The sequence below is a fragment of the Mustelus asterias genome, chromosome 14 (genome assembly GCF_964213995.1).
Source record: "Mustelus asterias chromosome 14, sMusAst1.hap1.1, whole genome shotgun sequence".
NCBI classification, from domain to species: domain Eukaryota; kingdom Metazoa; phylum Chordata; class Chondrichthyes; order Carcharhiniformes; family Triakidae; genus Mustelus; species Mustelus asterias.
Genome location: NC_135814.1, coordinates 4200519 through 4217244, shown reverse-complemented (window position 1 = coordinate 4217244; position 16726 = coordinate 4200519). Strand labels below are relative to the sequence as shown.

The 16726-nt window shown below is 44.7% G+C and overlaps 1 protein-coding gene across 3 annotated transcripts in view; it reads left to right on the top strand.

The window, feature by feature from the left end:
* LOC144503469 (ATP-binding cassette sub-family B member 6-like) overlaps positions 1-16726 on the top strand; it is a 181796-nt gene that overhangs the window by 55464 nt on the left and 109606 nt on the right. For all 3 annotated transcript variants that reach the window (XM_078227807.1, XM_078227805.1, XM_078227808.1), the window contains exons 6-8: positions 246-438; positions 5115-5236; positions 15650-15759. In XM_078227807.1, coding sequence (XP_078083933.1) covers positions 246-438; positions 5115-5236; positions 15650-15759 — 425 coding nt within the window. The remainder of the gene's footprint in view (positions 1-245; positions 439-5114; positions 5237-15649; positions 15760-16726) is intronic.

The window sequence follows — 16726 nt, the reverse complement described above, 5'->3', positions numbered from 1 at the left end:
AATATATGAATCTGCGGCAGGATTTGTTGCAGTCACTTACATTTCCTACATTATAACCGTGACTATACCTCAAACCCATTCCATTGACTGTTAAAGCACTTTGGGACGTTCTTTGGTTGTGAAGGGCAGTAGAGATAGATATTTTTCTTATTACACTAAACTTCCTGGAAGCTTTGTCCTGTGTGGTAAGAGCACTACTAAGTGCATTGCAGGTTTGTACCTGGCAATAATCTCTTTCCGTTCAGGTGCATCAGGTTTTGTGAACAATCTACGCTCCTTCATGTGGATTCGGGTCCAGCAATTTACCAACAGACAGGTACAGGTCGGACTCTTTGCTCACCTTCACTCACTTTCCCTTCGCTGGCACCTGGGCAGGAAGACTGGGGAAGTTCTACGTAGTGTGGACCGTGGCACCAGCAGCATCAATTCCTTGCTGAGGTACTTGGGATATTGGGAGGTACTTTCTTTCAATCACGCTGAATGGGTTTGACTTGGGTGATTTTATTTATTCCTTGTGTGTAATTATAATCTCTCCTACTCCTATTGCAGTGACATTCCCTTAATCTAGTCTGCAGTAAAGAGAGAATGCATCTTGAACAACCTCAATGTCCCAAGGCACTTCACAGTCAATTTGTTGTAATATAGGAAACCACAAACTCCTAGATATAGCAATCTGATAATGACCCAATTAACTGTTTTTAAGTGTTAGTTGAGGGATAAATATTGGGCAGGACACTGAGAAGAACTCCCCTGCCCTTATTGATAATAGTGCCATGAGATCTTGTATACCTACCTGAGGAGGAAGGTAGGGCCTTGGTTCAACATCTCTCAGAGAACAGCTGCTCCAAAAAATGCAGCAGTTTCTCAGTACTGTGCTGTCAACCTAGATTACGTGCTCAAAGCTTAGGAATTTGGCTTGTATCCACAATTTTTATTCGGAGGCATGTGTGCGACCACTGAACCTAGGCTGAACAAATCTTCCAGAATCACGAAGGCTGCAGATTGCAATTTTTTTTAACTTCCTGCATCCGGCTGTGATGCCCCGCAAAGTCCAACAGCTTTTTCTCTGTGCAGACCACTCAAAACCTCAGCCATTTGTCTGTGATATTCATTGATTTCTAGGGAAGGCTGTAAACTGATCTCAAAATGGCCTCCTCTGCCCTTTTCCCATGGCAACATGAAATACTTTAACCTAGTATCTCGGTAGAAATGCCAAGTAAATCGACGTTAAAACAGAACAACTATTTACAACTCAATGCCAACAACACCTTTTTGGGACTTTGCGAGACTCATTGCAAACACAGAGACTTCTGCCATTGTCTCCATGCATAAATACCTTGCACCTTATTCTCAGTAAAACAATCTAAGCCTTCCTTTGATCTAATAATCAGACTACCCAGGCTTATTGTCAGAAGAGGTCACGGGACCCCTTCATTTACTGTAACTTTAAAGCTACAGTCCCAAAATATAATAATCCTATAAACCTCATAATTGTAACAGTAAATATTGCCTCATTTTTTAGAATGTCCTAACAAAGCATATCAGTTCACATTGCTGTTCATTAAATCCCATCTGCTAGCTTTCCACCCATTCTATGTCCTCTTAAAACCTACCACTATCCTCCTCACAGTTCACAATACTTTAGTTTTATGTCAGCTGAATATTTTGAAATTGTGTTCTGCACACCCAAATCTATGTCATTACTGTGGATCAAGGAAAGCAGTGATCCTCGTACATGCACTGGGGAACACCACTGTATTGCCGCCTTCCAGTTCAAAAAATCAATTTTCATCACTCCATTTCCTACTACTTTGTATCCACACTGCCACTGTCCCTTTTACTCCATGGGCTTCAACTTTTACAATAAACTAAGCCTGTTGTATAGCATGTTGCCTACTGCGTGGCTTGTTATCGAATAGCTTTTGGAAGTCCATATAGACCACATCAACCACAGTTTCCTAACCAGCATTCCTCCCCCAACCAATGCCACTGAAAGCAGATTAAACTAGTCATTTACTTCATCGTCACTGATATTGAGATCTTGCTTGGTGAAAATGACTGCTTTTTGCCACTAAACAACCAAAGCACAACATTATTTTGTAGGCGACAAAGGGTGATGGCAGAAGGCTGCTTTAGTGACTGGAGGCCAGTGTCCAGTGGCGTACCACAGAGCTCCGTGGTGGACTCCTTATTATTCGTCATTTATATAAATGACGTTGATGACGATGTGGGGGGTAGGATTAGTAAGTTTGCAGATGACAAAGATTAGCCGGGTGGTTCACAGTGAGGCGGAGTGTCTTGGGCTGCAAGAAGATATAGTCGGAATGGGCAGATAAATGGTAGATGGAATTTAACCCTGAAAAATGTGAGGGGTAGATTTTGGAACGACTGTTCATTTCATGGTTCATCAGATTGGAAATAACTGGAAGGAGTAATTTGGCAAGAAAGTATTCCATGAATGGTAAGACACGAGGAAGTTCTGTGAAACAAAGGGACCTTGGTGTGTTTGTTCACAGATCCCTGAAGGCGAATGGCTTGTTAATAAGGTGGTGAAAAAGGCATATGGGACACTTGCCTTTATCAATCTAGGCATAGATTACAAAAGTCATGTTGGAGTTGTATAGCGCTTTGGTGAGGCCACAGCTGGAGCACTGTGTGCAGTTCTGGTCACCACATTATCAGAAGGATGTGAACGCACTGGAGGGGGTGCAGAGGAGATTCACCAGGATGCTGCCTGGGATGGAGCATTTAAGTTATGAAGAGAGGTTGGATAGGCTTGAATTGTTTTCGTTGGAGCAGAGAAGACTGAGGGGGCGACCTGATCGAGGTGTACAAGATTATGAGGGACATGGACAGAGTGGATAAGGAGCAGTTTATTCCCCTTAGTTGAAGATCTTGTACAATGATCTGTTGTGGTACTGTGCCTTTATGTACAGTAGTTGCGAAATAAAATGGGAAAACTAAAAAAAAAGGGTCAGTCACGAGGGGACATAGGTTCAAGGTGAGAGGCAAAAGGTTTAGGGGGATCCAGAGGGTGGTGATGGTCTGGAATGCGCTGCCTGGGAGGGTGGTAGAGACGAGTTGCTTCACATCCTTTAAAAAGTATCTGGATGAGCATTTGGCACATCATAATTTTCACAGTAACTTCATTGCAGTGTTAATGTAAACCTTACTTGTGACTAATAAATAAACTTTTTACTTTGTAACATTCAGGGCAATGGGCCAAGTGCTGGCAGATGGGATTTAGTGGAGTTCAGGTGTTTCTAATGTGTCGGTGTGGACTCGATGGGCTAAAGGACTTCTTCTGCACTGTATGATTCTATGATTACCTACTATATTTAATCTACTTTGCAGAAGCTCTGCAAGGTGTGATTAGGCACACGCAGGGTAGGGGGCAACAGGCAGGTGGCAAATGCATTTTAATGTGGATAATTGAGAATCTTTTGCATGGGTGAAAGAAATTTAAAATGAGAAAATGCACTCAGTGATAAAACACTGAAAGCTGTGGAAGAATTGGATAGACTTAGGCCGGAATTTTACCGCCCTGCCCACCATGGGAATCGGAGTTGGCGAGGGGCGGACAGTGGGAAGGTCCGTCGACTTTAGGTGGGATTTTACGGTTTCAGGACGAACAAGGCCATCAAACCCCGCCCTTAGTACTTGGAATACTTAACTTTCCGATAGTGACAGTAAGAAGTCTCACAACAACAGGTTAAAGTCCAACAGGTTTATTTGGAATCACGAGCTTTCGGAGCACCGCTCCTTCCTCAGGTGAGTCATACAAAGTTCCGATAGTGAGTGCAGGTTGATAAAGCCACATAAAGAAGCCAATAGTATTTTAGGTTTCATTAATAGAGCGCAGGAATGAAAAGGTAATGGTGAATTGTTGCAGGAAACTGGCTGTTTATGTCTTCATAGCTTCACGCTCTATCCTAGAAGAATAATTTCAGAATTAGTGGAAGAATTGGCAGTTATTTCCAGTCTGATGAACCATGACATGAATAGTCCTTCCAATGTCTATAAGCACCTTTATTCCAGCTGATATTGGGGGCTGGGTGGAGGTTAATGCTATACGGTGGGGAAGGGTTTATAGGTTTCCACAATTTACACAATGTGGCTGGAAGCACCAAAGCATGCTGGATGCAAGTGTATCAAACCAGGACTCAAAACCAGCCTCCCACTCCGCTAAAGGCTTAAATCATAGGGTAGTATGCAGTTACCATAGTTTTAGCTGCCCTATTATAGAAAGGATACTAAAGCCATTGAGAGTACACAGCACTTATTCCTCAGGATAATTTTACTGCAGCTTAAAGTTTATTTATTAGTCACAAATAGGTTTACATGAATTCTGCAGTGAAGTTACTGTGAAAATCTCCTAGTCGCTGCACTCCGGTGCCTGTTCGGTAAAATTGAGGGCGAATTTAGCACGGCCAACGCACCTAACCAGCACGTCTTTCGGACTGTGGGAGGAAACCAGAGCACCCGGAGGAAACCCACACAGACACGGGGAGAATGTGCAGACTCCGCACAGACAGTGACCCAAGCCGGGAATTGAACCCGGATCCTAGGCTCTGTGAGGCAGCAGTGCTAACCACTGTGCCACCAAGCAGAGATTTCAAAGACGTTATTGAAATGTGGAAGTGCTTTAATAGAGCTGCAGTATTATCAGTCTATCTGTGTGTGTGACTTGAGGTCAGAGTATCACTTGCAGTGGCTTCTTTTCCCACTCACAGATCATTTACAAATGGTGTTTCCCCAAGGATCTATTCTTTATCCCTTCCCATTTCTCATCTACATTTCAACGACATCACCTGAAAACACGGAAATGTCATTAACTCCTAAAGGCTCTCTGAACTGGCCCAGGAATCCACTCCGTTCTACTCAAGAAGGTGGCTCACCGTCACCTTGTAGAGGGCAATTAGGGCTAGACAATAAATGCCGCTCTTTTTCTCTGTATTGCTTTGTCGAATAGATATCATACTTGTGATTATAAAAATAACATCGGCTCAATAAAACAGCCCCTCAAAATGTTTTGAAGCAGCAAGAAAGTCTGTTTTTGTGTGCTGTAATTGCGATTCATTCAGTGATAAATAAACTTTAACTTTATTTTACAGCTACATTATTTTCAGCATCCTCCCGACGATTGCCGATATCATCATCGGCATAGTTTACTTCACCACGAACTTTAATGCCTGGTTTGGTCTCATTGTCTTTGTTTGCATGACGCTGTACTTAAGTAAGTTTGCTGACCAAACTCTTTAAAATGTGGGTGTTTAAATGTGAGTGCTTAACACCTTTCCCAGCCAAGGCTAGCTGCTGCAGGAAAATACCTACGTTTGTCAGTCTGACTCAGTGTGACTGTGAGGGCACCTGCTGTAGGAAACGGAAAATGTTAGATCAGCACAGGACAGTCTCCCCTTCTATGATAGTTTTCCAGAACTTTCTTTTAATTTCAGATTTCCAGCAGGAGAAACATAGAAAATCGAGGCAGGCCACTTGGCCCTGCAAGCCTGCCCCACTATACAACACAGTAAGAAGTCTCACAACACCAGGTTAAAGTCCAACAGGTTTATTTGGTGTCACAAGCTTTCGGTGCACTGCTCCTTCATCAGGTGAGTGGGACTTTAACCTGGTGTTGTGAGACTTCTTACTGTGCCCAACCCAGTCCAACGCCGGCATCTCCACATCATCACTATACAACATGATCATGGCTGATCCTCAACCTCAGCGCCATACTCCAGCGCTCTCCCCATGTCCCTCGGCTCCTGGAAATGGTGGCGTAGTGCTATTGTAACTGGAATAGTAATCCAGAGACCCAGGGTGATGCTCTGGGTTCGAATCCCACCACAGCAATTTGAATTCTCTAAAAATCTGGAATTAAAATGTCTAATGATGATCATGGAACCAGTGTCATAAAACCCATCTGGTTTACCCATGCCCTTTAGGAAATCCATTGTCCTTACCTGGTCCGACCTACATGTGACTCCAGATCCACAGCAACGTGGTTAACACTTAGATGCCACTTAAGCCGCTCAGTTGTATCAAACCAGTATCGAAAATGGGATGAGGAACGAAACCTCCCGCCACCTGGCATTGACCTGGGCACCGGAAATGACAATGGCAATCTCAATCCTGTCGACGCTGCCGAGACCTCCTTAATAACACCTTGGGGCTGGTGCCAAAATTGGGAGAGATCACAGAATAGTCAAGCAGTTGTACTGGCAGGATCATCCCTTATACATAATGTCTCAGACACTACCTGAATCACAGAGTTGTTACAGTGCAGAAGGAGGCCATTTGGCCCATTTGGCCTGCACTTGCTCTCAAAACGAGCATCATGACTTAGTGCCATTCCTCTGGCTTTTCCCCATCCCTCTGCACATTATTTCTCTTCAAGTAATCATCTAATGCTCTCTCAAATGTTTCTATTGAGCCTCCACCACACTTCTAGGTAGAGCGTTCCAGACCCAAACCAGTCGTGTGAAAATTTTTTTTCGCACATCACATTTGCTTAATTAACAAATCATTTTAAATCTGTTATTTATCCTTTTGCAAGCAGGAACTGTTTCTCCAAACTACTCTGACAATCCCCTCATGATTATGAAATTCTCTGTCAAATCTCCTCTTGGTCTTCTGCTCTCCAAGGACAACAGTCCCAACCTCTCCAATCTATCCTCAAAACTGAAGTTTCTCGTCCCTGGAACCAGTCTTGTAAACCCCTTTTGTACTCTCTCCAATGCATTCACATCATTCCTATAGTGTCGGACCATGAGGTCTAACTAGTGTCTTGTATAATTTCAACATAACCTCCTTGCTCTTGCACTTTTTTCCCGATTAATAAAGACCAGGATACTATATGTTTTATTAACTGCTCTCCACATGTCCCACCACCTTCACTGATCTATACACACATATACCCAGCTCTCTCTGCTCCTGCAACTCTAAGAATTTTAACCCTTATTTCGCGTTGTCTCTCCATGTTCTTCCTCCGAAAATAAATCACCTCACACTTCTCCGCATTGAGCTTCATCAGCCACCTACTGGCCCACTCCACCAACTTGTCTCTGTCCTTTTGAAGTTCTTCATTGTCCTCTTCACAGTTCACGGTGCTTCCTAGTTTTGTGTCATCCATAAACTTTGAAACTGTCCCCTGCCCACTAAGATCCAGATCATTAATGTATTCCAGCAAGAGAAAGGCTCCAAATACCAGCCTCTGGGAAACTCCACTACAACCCTTCCTCTAGCCCGAAAAATATCCATCGATCATTACTCTCTGCTTCCTATTATTCAGCCAAGTTTGTATCCAACCCTTGGTCTGTCCTCTCCCACTGGCAGAACAGACCCAACAGAAGCAGCGGTGGCACAGTGGTGTACACCAAGACCTCAACTTCAACTCTGGATGCATGAAGTTTTGTGACACGAGGTCAAGCGTGGGGAAAGAAATTTGCTGATTGCCACATACTGCCCTCGCTCCCCCCCCACTCCCTCACCCACTCCCTCCCCCATCCTTCTCCCCCACCCCCAGGGTGCATGCAGCTCCAGCAGCATTCAAGAAGCTTGATACTATCCATAGCAAAGCAGCCCACTTGATTGGCACTCTTTCAACAAACGTTCACTCTCTCCACCACCAATGATCAGTGGCATCAGTGTGTACCATCTACAAGATGTACTACAGGAACCCATCAAAGTTCCATAGACAGCATCTTCCAAACACATGACAAGGGCAACAGGTCCATGCGAAGACCTCAACCTGGAAGTTCCCCTCGAAGCCACTCACCATCTGGACTCCCTCAGCACTGACCCTCTGACAGTGCGGCACTCCCTCAGCACTGACCCTCTGACAGTGCGGCACTCCCTCAGCACTGACCCTCTGACAGTGCGGCACTCTCTCAGTACTGACCCTCTGACAGTGCGGCACTCCCTCAATGCGAACTTTACTCTGTATCTAACCCCTGGCTGTACCTGTCCTGGGAGTGTTTGATGGGGACAGTGCAGAGGGAGCTTTACTTTGTATCTAACCCCGGGCTGTACCTGTCCTGGGAGTGTTTGATGGGGACAGTGTAGAGGGAGCTTTACTCTGTATCTAACCCCGTGCTGTACCTGTCCTGGGAGTGTTTGATGGGGACAGTGTAGAGGGAGCTTTACTCTGTATCTAACCCCGGGCTGTACCTGTCCTGGGAGTGTTTGATGGGGACAGTGTAGAGGGAGCTTTACTCTGTATCTAACCCCATGCTGTACCTGTCTTCGGAATGTTTGATGAAATAGTATAGATACTAAAAGATCGCTCAGCTATTTAAAAAAGTTTGTAAATGGCAATAGAGTTCCTGTCTTGTTAAAGGTCATGTGATGCTTATTTGATTTGTGTTCAACTGTTTGTCAGCAGCACAATGGAATCTCCGGCTTTTAAAGTTGTCTCATCTTACATCACTCAGTCACTCCCCGGAGCGGAAAAAAATGCTTTCTGCTGATAATTAAATCCTGTGTTCCTGGGATAGAGTCTGCTCAGATGAAGCCCAAAGTGCAACCTCGAGGGCTTTTCCATGTAATAGAACATCACTCCCTTTGTTAGAAATGCCAGCTGTTTGTCTTTAATGTCTGAGATGCAGGAAACATGAAAGAGAACCATTTCACCTCTTAATGACAAAAGAGCTGAAAGCAGAGAATGTGTCTTGTTCCTGACTGTAGGTAATTGAGGGGGTTGTGCCCGGCCACGCTTTGCAGTGTTTGTAATGTCTGATATCAAAGGGCTGATTGTCAGGAGAAACATTGCGAAGGCAGTAAGCTGACACTTTTGTACATCATTTATAGTAACAAATGAGAGCTGAATGAGGGCATTAATCAGCTTTTCTTTGCACAGGAACATGGGATTTGCGAGACAGGAAAAGAGCGAAATCCATTATTTTTGCCTTCTGGTAGTCACAGGCCACAGTGATAATGTTAGTTATTCGTAGTCGGCTAAAGTTATGGAAAATATTGCTGTGTTATGCAAAGGACACATTCTTGGTGGGTTCCTGAAGGCGCTTTTTTGTATCATGATACCTTTAACTGCCACTGCAGATCTCTCACACTATCAACACAAATAGCGTGGATTTATATAGCACCGTTAACACAGTGGAAAAGCCCCAAGTTGCTTCACAGGAGCAGTATCAAGCTAAATTTGACACCGAGTCACATAAGGAAATATCATAGCTGATGACCGAAAGCATAGCCAAACAGGGGAGGCAATAGCCTAGTGGTATTATTGCTTGACTATTAATCCAGAAACTCAGCTAATGTTTAGGGGACCCAGGTTCAAATCCCACCACAGCAGATGGTGGAATTTGAATTCAATAATAAAAAAAAATGACTGGAATTAAGAATTGACTGATGACCATGAAATGATACAAGGATATGGGATACAAGGAGAAGTGGCAAGATGGGTGGAGAACTGGCTTGGCCATAGGAGACAGAGGGTAGTGGTCGAAGGGTCTTTTTCCGGCTGGAGGTCTGTGACCAGTGGTGTTCCGCAGGGCTCTGTACTGGGACCTCTGCTATTTGTGATATATATAAATGATTTGGAAGAAGGTGTAACTGGTGTAATCAGCAAGTTTGCGGATGACACGAAGATGGCTGGACTTGCGGATAGCGAAGAGCATTGTCGGGCAATACAGCAGGATGCAGATAGGCTGGAAAATTGGGCGGAGAGGTGGCAGATGGAGTTTAATCCGGATAAATGCGAAGTGATGCATTTTGGAAGAAATAATGTAGGGAGGAGTTATACAATAAATGGCAGAGTCATCAGGAGTATAGAAACACAGAGGGACCTAGGTGTGCAAGTCCACAAATCCTTGAAGGTGGCAACACAGGTGGAGAAGGTGGTGAAGAAGGCATATAGAACATAGAACATAGAACATTACAGCGCAGAACAGGCCCTTCGGCCCACGATGTTGCACCGACCAGTTAAAAAAAAAAACTGTGACCCTCCAACCTAAACCAATTTCTTTTCGTCCATGAACCTATCTACGGATCTCTTAAACGCCCCCAAACTAGGCGCATTTACTACTGATGCTGGCAGGGCATTCCAATCCCTCACCACCCTCTGGGTAAAGAACCTACCCCTGACATCGGTTCTATAACTACCCCCCCTCAATTTAAAGCCATGCCCCCTCGTGCTGGATTTCTCCATCAGAGGAAAAAGGCTATCACTATCCACCCTATCTAAACCTCTAATCATCTTATATGTTTCAATAAGATCCCCTCTTAGCCGCCGCCTTTCCAGCGAAAACAATCCCAAATCCCTCAGCCTCTCCTCATAGGATCTCCCCTCCATACCAGGCAACATCCTGGTAAACCTCCTCTGCACCCTCTCCAAAGCCTCCACATCCTTCCTGTAATGTGGGGACCAGAACTGCACACAGTACTCCAAGTGCGGCCGCACCAGAGTTGTGTACAGTTGCAACATAACGCTACGACTCCTAAATTCAATCCCCCTACCAATAAACGCCAAGACACCATATGCCTTCTTAACAACCTTATCTACTTGATTCCCAACTTTCAGGGATCTATGCACACATATACCTAGATCCCTCTGCTCCTCCACACTATTCAAAGTCCTCCCGTTAGCCCTATACTCAACACATCTGTTATTCCTACCAAAGTGAATTACCTCACACTTCTCCGCATTAAACTCCATCCGCCACCTCTCGGCCCAACTTTGCAACCTGTCTAAGTCTTCCTGCAAACTACGACACCCTTCCTCACTGTCTACCACACCACCGACTATGGTATGCTTGCCTTTATAGGACGGGGTATAGAGTATAAAAGCTGGAGTCTGATGATGCAGCTGTATAGAACGCTGGTTAGGCCACATTTGGAGTACTGCCTCCAGTTCTGGTCGCCGCACTACCAGAAGGACGTGGAGGCGTTAGAGAGAGTGCATAGAAGGTTTACCAGGATGTTGCCTGGTATGGAGGGTCTTGGCTATGAGGAGAGATTGGGTAGACTGGGGTTGTTCTCCTTGGAAAGACGGAGAATGAGGGGAGATCTAATAGAGGTGTATAAGATTATGAAGGGTATAGATAGGGTGAACAGTGGGAAGCTTTTTCCCAGGTCGGAGGTGACGATCACGAGGGGTCACGGGCTCAAGCTGAGAGGGGCGAAGTATAACTCGGATATCAGAGGGACGTTTTTTACACAGAGGGTGGTGGGGGCCTGGAATGTGCTGCCAAGTAGGGTGGAGGCAGGCACGCTGACATCGTTTAAGACTTACCTGGATAGTCACATGAGCAGCCTGGGAATGGAGGGATACAAACGATTGGTCTAGTTGGACCAAGGAGCGGCACAGGCTTGGAGGGCCGAAGGGCCTGTTTCCTGTGCTGTACTGTTCTTTGTTCTTTGATAGTCGTAAAAACCCATCTGGTTCACTAATGTTCCTTTAGGGAAGGAAATCTGCCGTCCTTACCTGGTCTGGCCTATGTGTGACTCCAGAGCCACAGCAATGTGGGTGACTCTCAACTACCCTCGAGCAACTAGGGATGGGAAATAAATGCTGGCCAGCCAGTGACGCCCATGTCCCATGAATGAATAAAAAAAGGTTTTGGGTAAGAAAGAGAGATAGAGAGGGAAGGTAATTCTAGATCTTAGGGCCTTGGCAGCTGACAGCACAGTTGGAAAAAATGAAAAATAAATAAATAAGAAAAAATGAAATTTTTCAAAAATGGACTTGTGGAGATCAGCCTTCCGGACTTAACACTGAGTTCATCAACTTCAGAGCATGAGCTCTCTCCTTCACCTTCACCACAATTCCATTTATTTTATTTTGTTTAATCTTATTTACTTATTTAATTTTTCTTCCATGGTCTAATACAGATAGAAAATATACAGTAAATGGCAGAACCCTTAAGAGTATTGATAGGCAAAGGGATCTGGGTGTACAGGTACACAGGTCACTGAAAGTGGCAATGCAGGTGGAGAAGGTAGTCAAGAAGGCATACGGCATGCTTGCCTTCATCGGCCAGGGCATTGAGTTTAAAAATTGGCAATTCATGTTGCAGCTTTATAGAACCTTAGTTAGGCTGCACTTGGAATATAGTGTTCAATTCTGGTCGCCACACTGCCAGAAGGATGTGGAGGCTTTGGAGAGGGTACAGAAAAGATTTACCAGGATATTGCCTGGTATGGAGGGCATTAGCTATGAGGAGAGATTGGAGAAACTTGGTTTTTCTCTCACTAGAGCGACGGAGATTGAGGGGCGACCTGGTAGAAGTCTGCAAGATTATGAGAGGCATGGACAGAGTGGATAGTCAGAAGCTTTTTCCCAGGGTGGAAGAGTCAATTACTAGGGGGCACAGGTTTAAAGTGCGAGGGACAAGGTTTAAAGGAGATGTACGAGGCAGATTTTTTACACAGAGTAGTGGGTGCCTGAAACTTGTTGCCAGGGGAGGTAGTGGAAGCGGATACGGTAGTGACTTTTAAGGGGCGTCTTGACAAATACATGAATAGGATGGGAATAGAGGGATATGGTCCCCAGAAGGGTAGGGGGTTTTAGTTCAGTCGGGCAGCATGGTCGGTGCAGGCTTGGAGGGCTGAAGGGCCTGTTCCTGTGCTGTAATTTTCTTTGTTCTTTGTTCCTTCTTCCACTTTCTTAAAATCTCACTTCCCATCTTGTTCCCCCCTGCCCCCGTTCACTCTCGTCCCTTACAGATCCCCCCACCCCGACATCACTAGAGCCACCTGTTGCATGCCTCAGGTTCTCCTTTGACATTCTATTCTCTCTCCCCACGATGCTGTCCGACCTGCAGAAATTTTTAGCATTTTCTGTATTGGAAGTAATACATTTGGTTCTTCCATCCAAATCATTGATAAAGATTGCGAATAGTTCAGGCCCAAGCACTGATCCTTGCTGTACCCCACTAGTCACAGCCTGCCAAACTGAGAATGACCCATTGGTTCCTACTCCCTGTTTTCTGCCATGAATCATTTCTCAATTTATGCCAGTATATTACAGGCTATCCCAGGTGCTCTAATTTTGCTTACTAACCTGTGTGGGAACTTGCTGAAACCCTTTTGAAAATGCAAATATAACACATCCACTTGTTCCTCCTCATCTATTCTGCTCGTTACATCCTCAAAAAACACCACATTGAACATGATTGCCCAATTCTAACATTTTCTATGTGTCCGGTTATCACAACATTTATAATAGTTTCGAGCATTTTCATGCTAGACAAATCTACTGGAATTCTTTGAAGATGTAACTAGTAGAGTTGACCAGAGATAACCGGTGGATGTGGTTTACTTAGACTTTAAGAGGGCTTTCACATAGCAGGTTACTATGTAAAGTTAAAGCACATGGGATTGCAGGTAGTGTCGTGAGATGGATGAAAAGCTGGTTAGCAGGCAGGAAGCAAAGAGTGGGAATAAATGGGTCTTTTTCCAGTGACTAATTGGGTACCACAGGGATCTGTACTAGGACCCCAACTGTCCACACTATACATTAATGATTTGGACAAGGGAACAAAATGTATTATCCCCAGATTTGCAGATGATACAAAGTTGGATGGGAGGGTGAGCTGTGAGGAGGATGCAGAGATGCTTCAGCATGATTTGATAGGTTGAGTGAGTGGGCATCTGCATGGCAGGTTTAATGTAAATTAATGTGAGGTTATCCAGTTCGGTAGCAATAATAGGAAGGCAGATTATTGGTTTAATGGGTGTGAATTGAGAGAGGTGGATACTCAGCGAGACCTTGGTGTCCTCGTGCATCAGTCGCTGAAAGTAAGGGTGCAGGTACAGCAGGCAGTGAAGAAGGTAAATGGTGTGTTGGCCTTCATAGCGAGAGGATTTGAGTATAGGGATAGGGATGTTTTACTGGTTTGATTTGATTTATTATTGTCATATGTACTAATATACAGTGAAAAGTATTGTTTCTTGTACTCTATACAGACAAAACATTCGGAACATAGTGGAGGAAAGGAGAGAGTGCAGAATGTAGTGTTACAGTCATAGCTGAGGTGTAGAAAAAGATCAACTTAATATGAGGTAGGTCCATTCAAAAGTCTGATAGCAGCAGGGAAGAAGCTGTTCTTACCGTGATTGTACAGGGCGTTGGAGACGTAACATCTGGAGTATTGTGTGCAGTTTTGGTGTCCTTATCAGAGGAAGGATGTTCTTGTTATTGAAAGAGTGCAGCAAAGGTTTATCTGGCTGATTCCTGGGATGTCAGGACTGTTATATGAGGAGAGACTAAGTCGGTCAGGATTATATTCACTGGAGTTTAGAAGAGTGAGGGGGATCTCATAGAAACTTATAAAATTCTAACAGGGTTAGACAGGGTAGATTCAGAAAGAATGTTCCCAATGGTGGGGGAGTCAGAACTAGGGGTCATAGTTTGAGGATAAGGGGTAAACCTTTTAGAGCTGAGATGAGGAGAAATTTCTTCACCCAGAGGGTGGTGAATGTCTGGAATTCACTCCCACAGAATGCAGTTTAGGCCAAAATGTTGTGCGATTTCAGAAGAAATTAGATATAGCTCTTGATGCTAAAGAGATCAAGGGATATGGGGGGGGAAGGGAGGATCAGGATATTGAATGAGATGATCAGCCATGACCATAATGAATGGTGGAGCAGGCTTGAAGGGCTGAATGGCCTCCTCCTGCTTCTATTTTCTATGTATGTTTCCTTGTATCTCTGTGACCTGGCTTCAAATCCGGCTCAGACGGCTGAGTTAATTTGTGATTGTGGTTACGTTAAAAAACTTCAGCCCTAATAGTAGATGTGTGATATGCTCATACAATGTCCAATTTTAACTACGGACCCAGCATTACAGTTATCAGTTCTGCCTTCCAAATTGCCAGTGCCTGGATAGAACTTTTAAACTTCATGGTGAACACTAAGATGGGATGGCAGAAATCTTTTTCGCTCCATAATGGCTGTTCCAAATCTTTGGTGGTCCCATTCTCCCCCACACTTATCCTAGAACCCTGCAAGTTTTCCCCTTCAAGTGTTTATCCATTCTCTTACTATTGATTGTTCTGGTGCTTTTGCCAATCACCTTTACCGAATCACAGAATACGACAGTGCAGAAGAGGCCCTTCGGCCCATCGGGTTTGCACCGACACATGAAATGCCCTCACCTGCCCACCTGATCCCACTTGCCAGCACTTGGCCCAAAGCCTTGAATGTTATGGCCTGCCAAGTCTGCTTTAGTCTGTGGTTATTGATCTTCTGCTGCTGAAAACAATTTCTCCTTATTTACTCTACCAATATTCTTAATCATTTTGAACACCTCTATGAAATCTTCCCCCAAATCATTTTCTTCTGCACAATCTCCAAAGCGTTGACATGCTGGTGGCCTGAGTTGAGTATAATATTTCACCTTAAGAGCATGAGCAACTTGGAGAGAGAGAGAGATGAAGTGTAGTTTGTCAAGAGTATATTTGTTTAGACAATGGAAAGGAATTTATCAGTACACAGTGACAACTTAGTGACAGCATTAGATTGAAATGACAGTTGGGTTCCTTGCTATGGTGGGTCCATATATTTGCACTCAATGTAACTAATATTCTGGCTTAAAATGTCCACCCTAGAGTTTAAGCGAAGGCTGTTGATGTTGCTAGCACTACCTGTATCATTGTTCCATGCTAACTACTACTGTCCCTTTGGCCTTCAGCGATAACCATTGTAATAACTGAATGGAGAACAAAATACAGGAGGGAAATGAACACCAGGGACAATGAAGCAAAGTCCAAGGCCGTCGACTCCTTGCTCAACTTTGAGACGGTAATGTTAATTTGACCAGGTTGTTACTCTGATGTTGGGTTGTGGGAGATGTTGAAGGATCGCTATGCAGAGGAGAAGGGGTAGGGGTGTGGAAGCAGGGGACACAATGGTGAACAGCGTGGCAGCTTTGTTTCTGGAGTGGGGATTTGACCCCATGACCTTTGACTCAAGGCACGGGAGAATGCTACCCACTGAGCCACAGCTGAGATAGCAATATGTGCAATACTGAAGGATGTAGTTAAGGAAAAAATACAGGGGTGTCAGGAATCTGCTACGAACCCAATGACTTCTACATTTAACCGCTCTGCATTTCAAGGTGGGCAGAAAACCCCACACCGGATAGGTGCCCCAATTGTATGAAGGTTTAACCTTGCATCCTCGTTGTCCCTGCCAGTGCATGGGTTTTCCGGGTGATGGAGTCAAAGGTTTACAGCATGGAAACAGGCCCTTCGGCCCAAGAACAAAGAACAATACAGCACAGGAACAGGCCCTTCAGCCCTCCAAGCCCGTGCCGCTCCCTGGTCCAAACTAGACCATTCTTTTGTATCCCTCCATTCCCACTCCGTTCATATGGCTATCTAGATAAGTCTTAAACGTTCCCAGTGTGTCCGCCTCCACCACCTTGCCTGGCAGCGCATTCCAGGCCCCCATCACCCTCTGTGTAAAATATGTCCTTCTGATATCTGTGTTAAACCTCCCCCCCCCTTCACCTTGAACCTATGACCCCTCGTGAACGTCACCACCGACCTGGGGAAAAGCTTCCCACCGTTCACCCCCTCTATGCCTTTCATAATTTTATACACCTCTATTAAGTCTCCCCTCATCCTCCGTCTTTCCAGGGAGAACAACCCCAGTTTACCCAATCTCTCCTCATAACTAACCCCTCCATACCAGGCAACATCCTGGTAAACCTCCTCTGTACTCTCTCTAAAGCCTCCACGTCCTTCCGGTAGTGTGGCGACCAGAA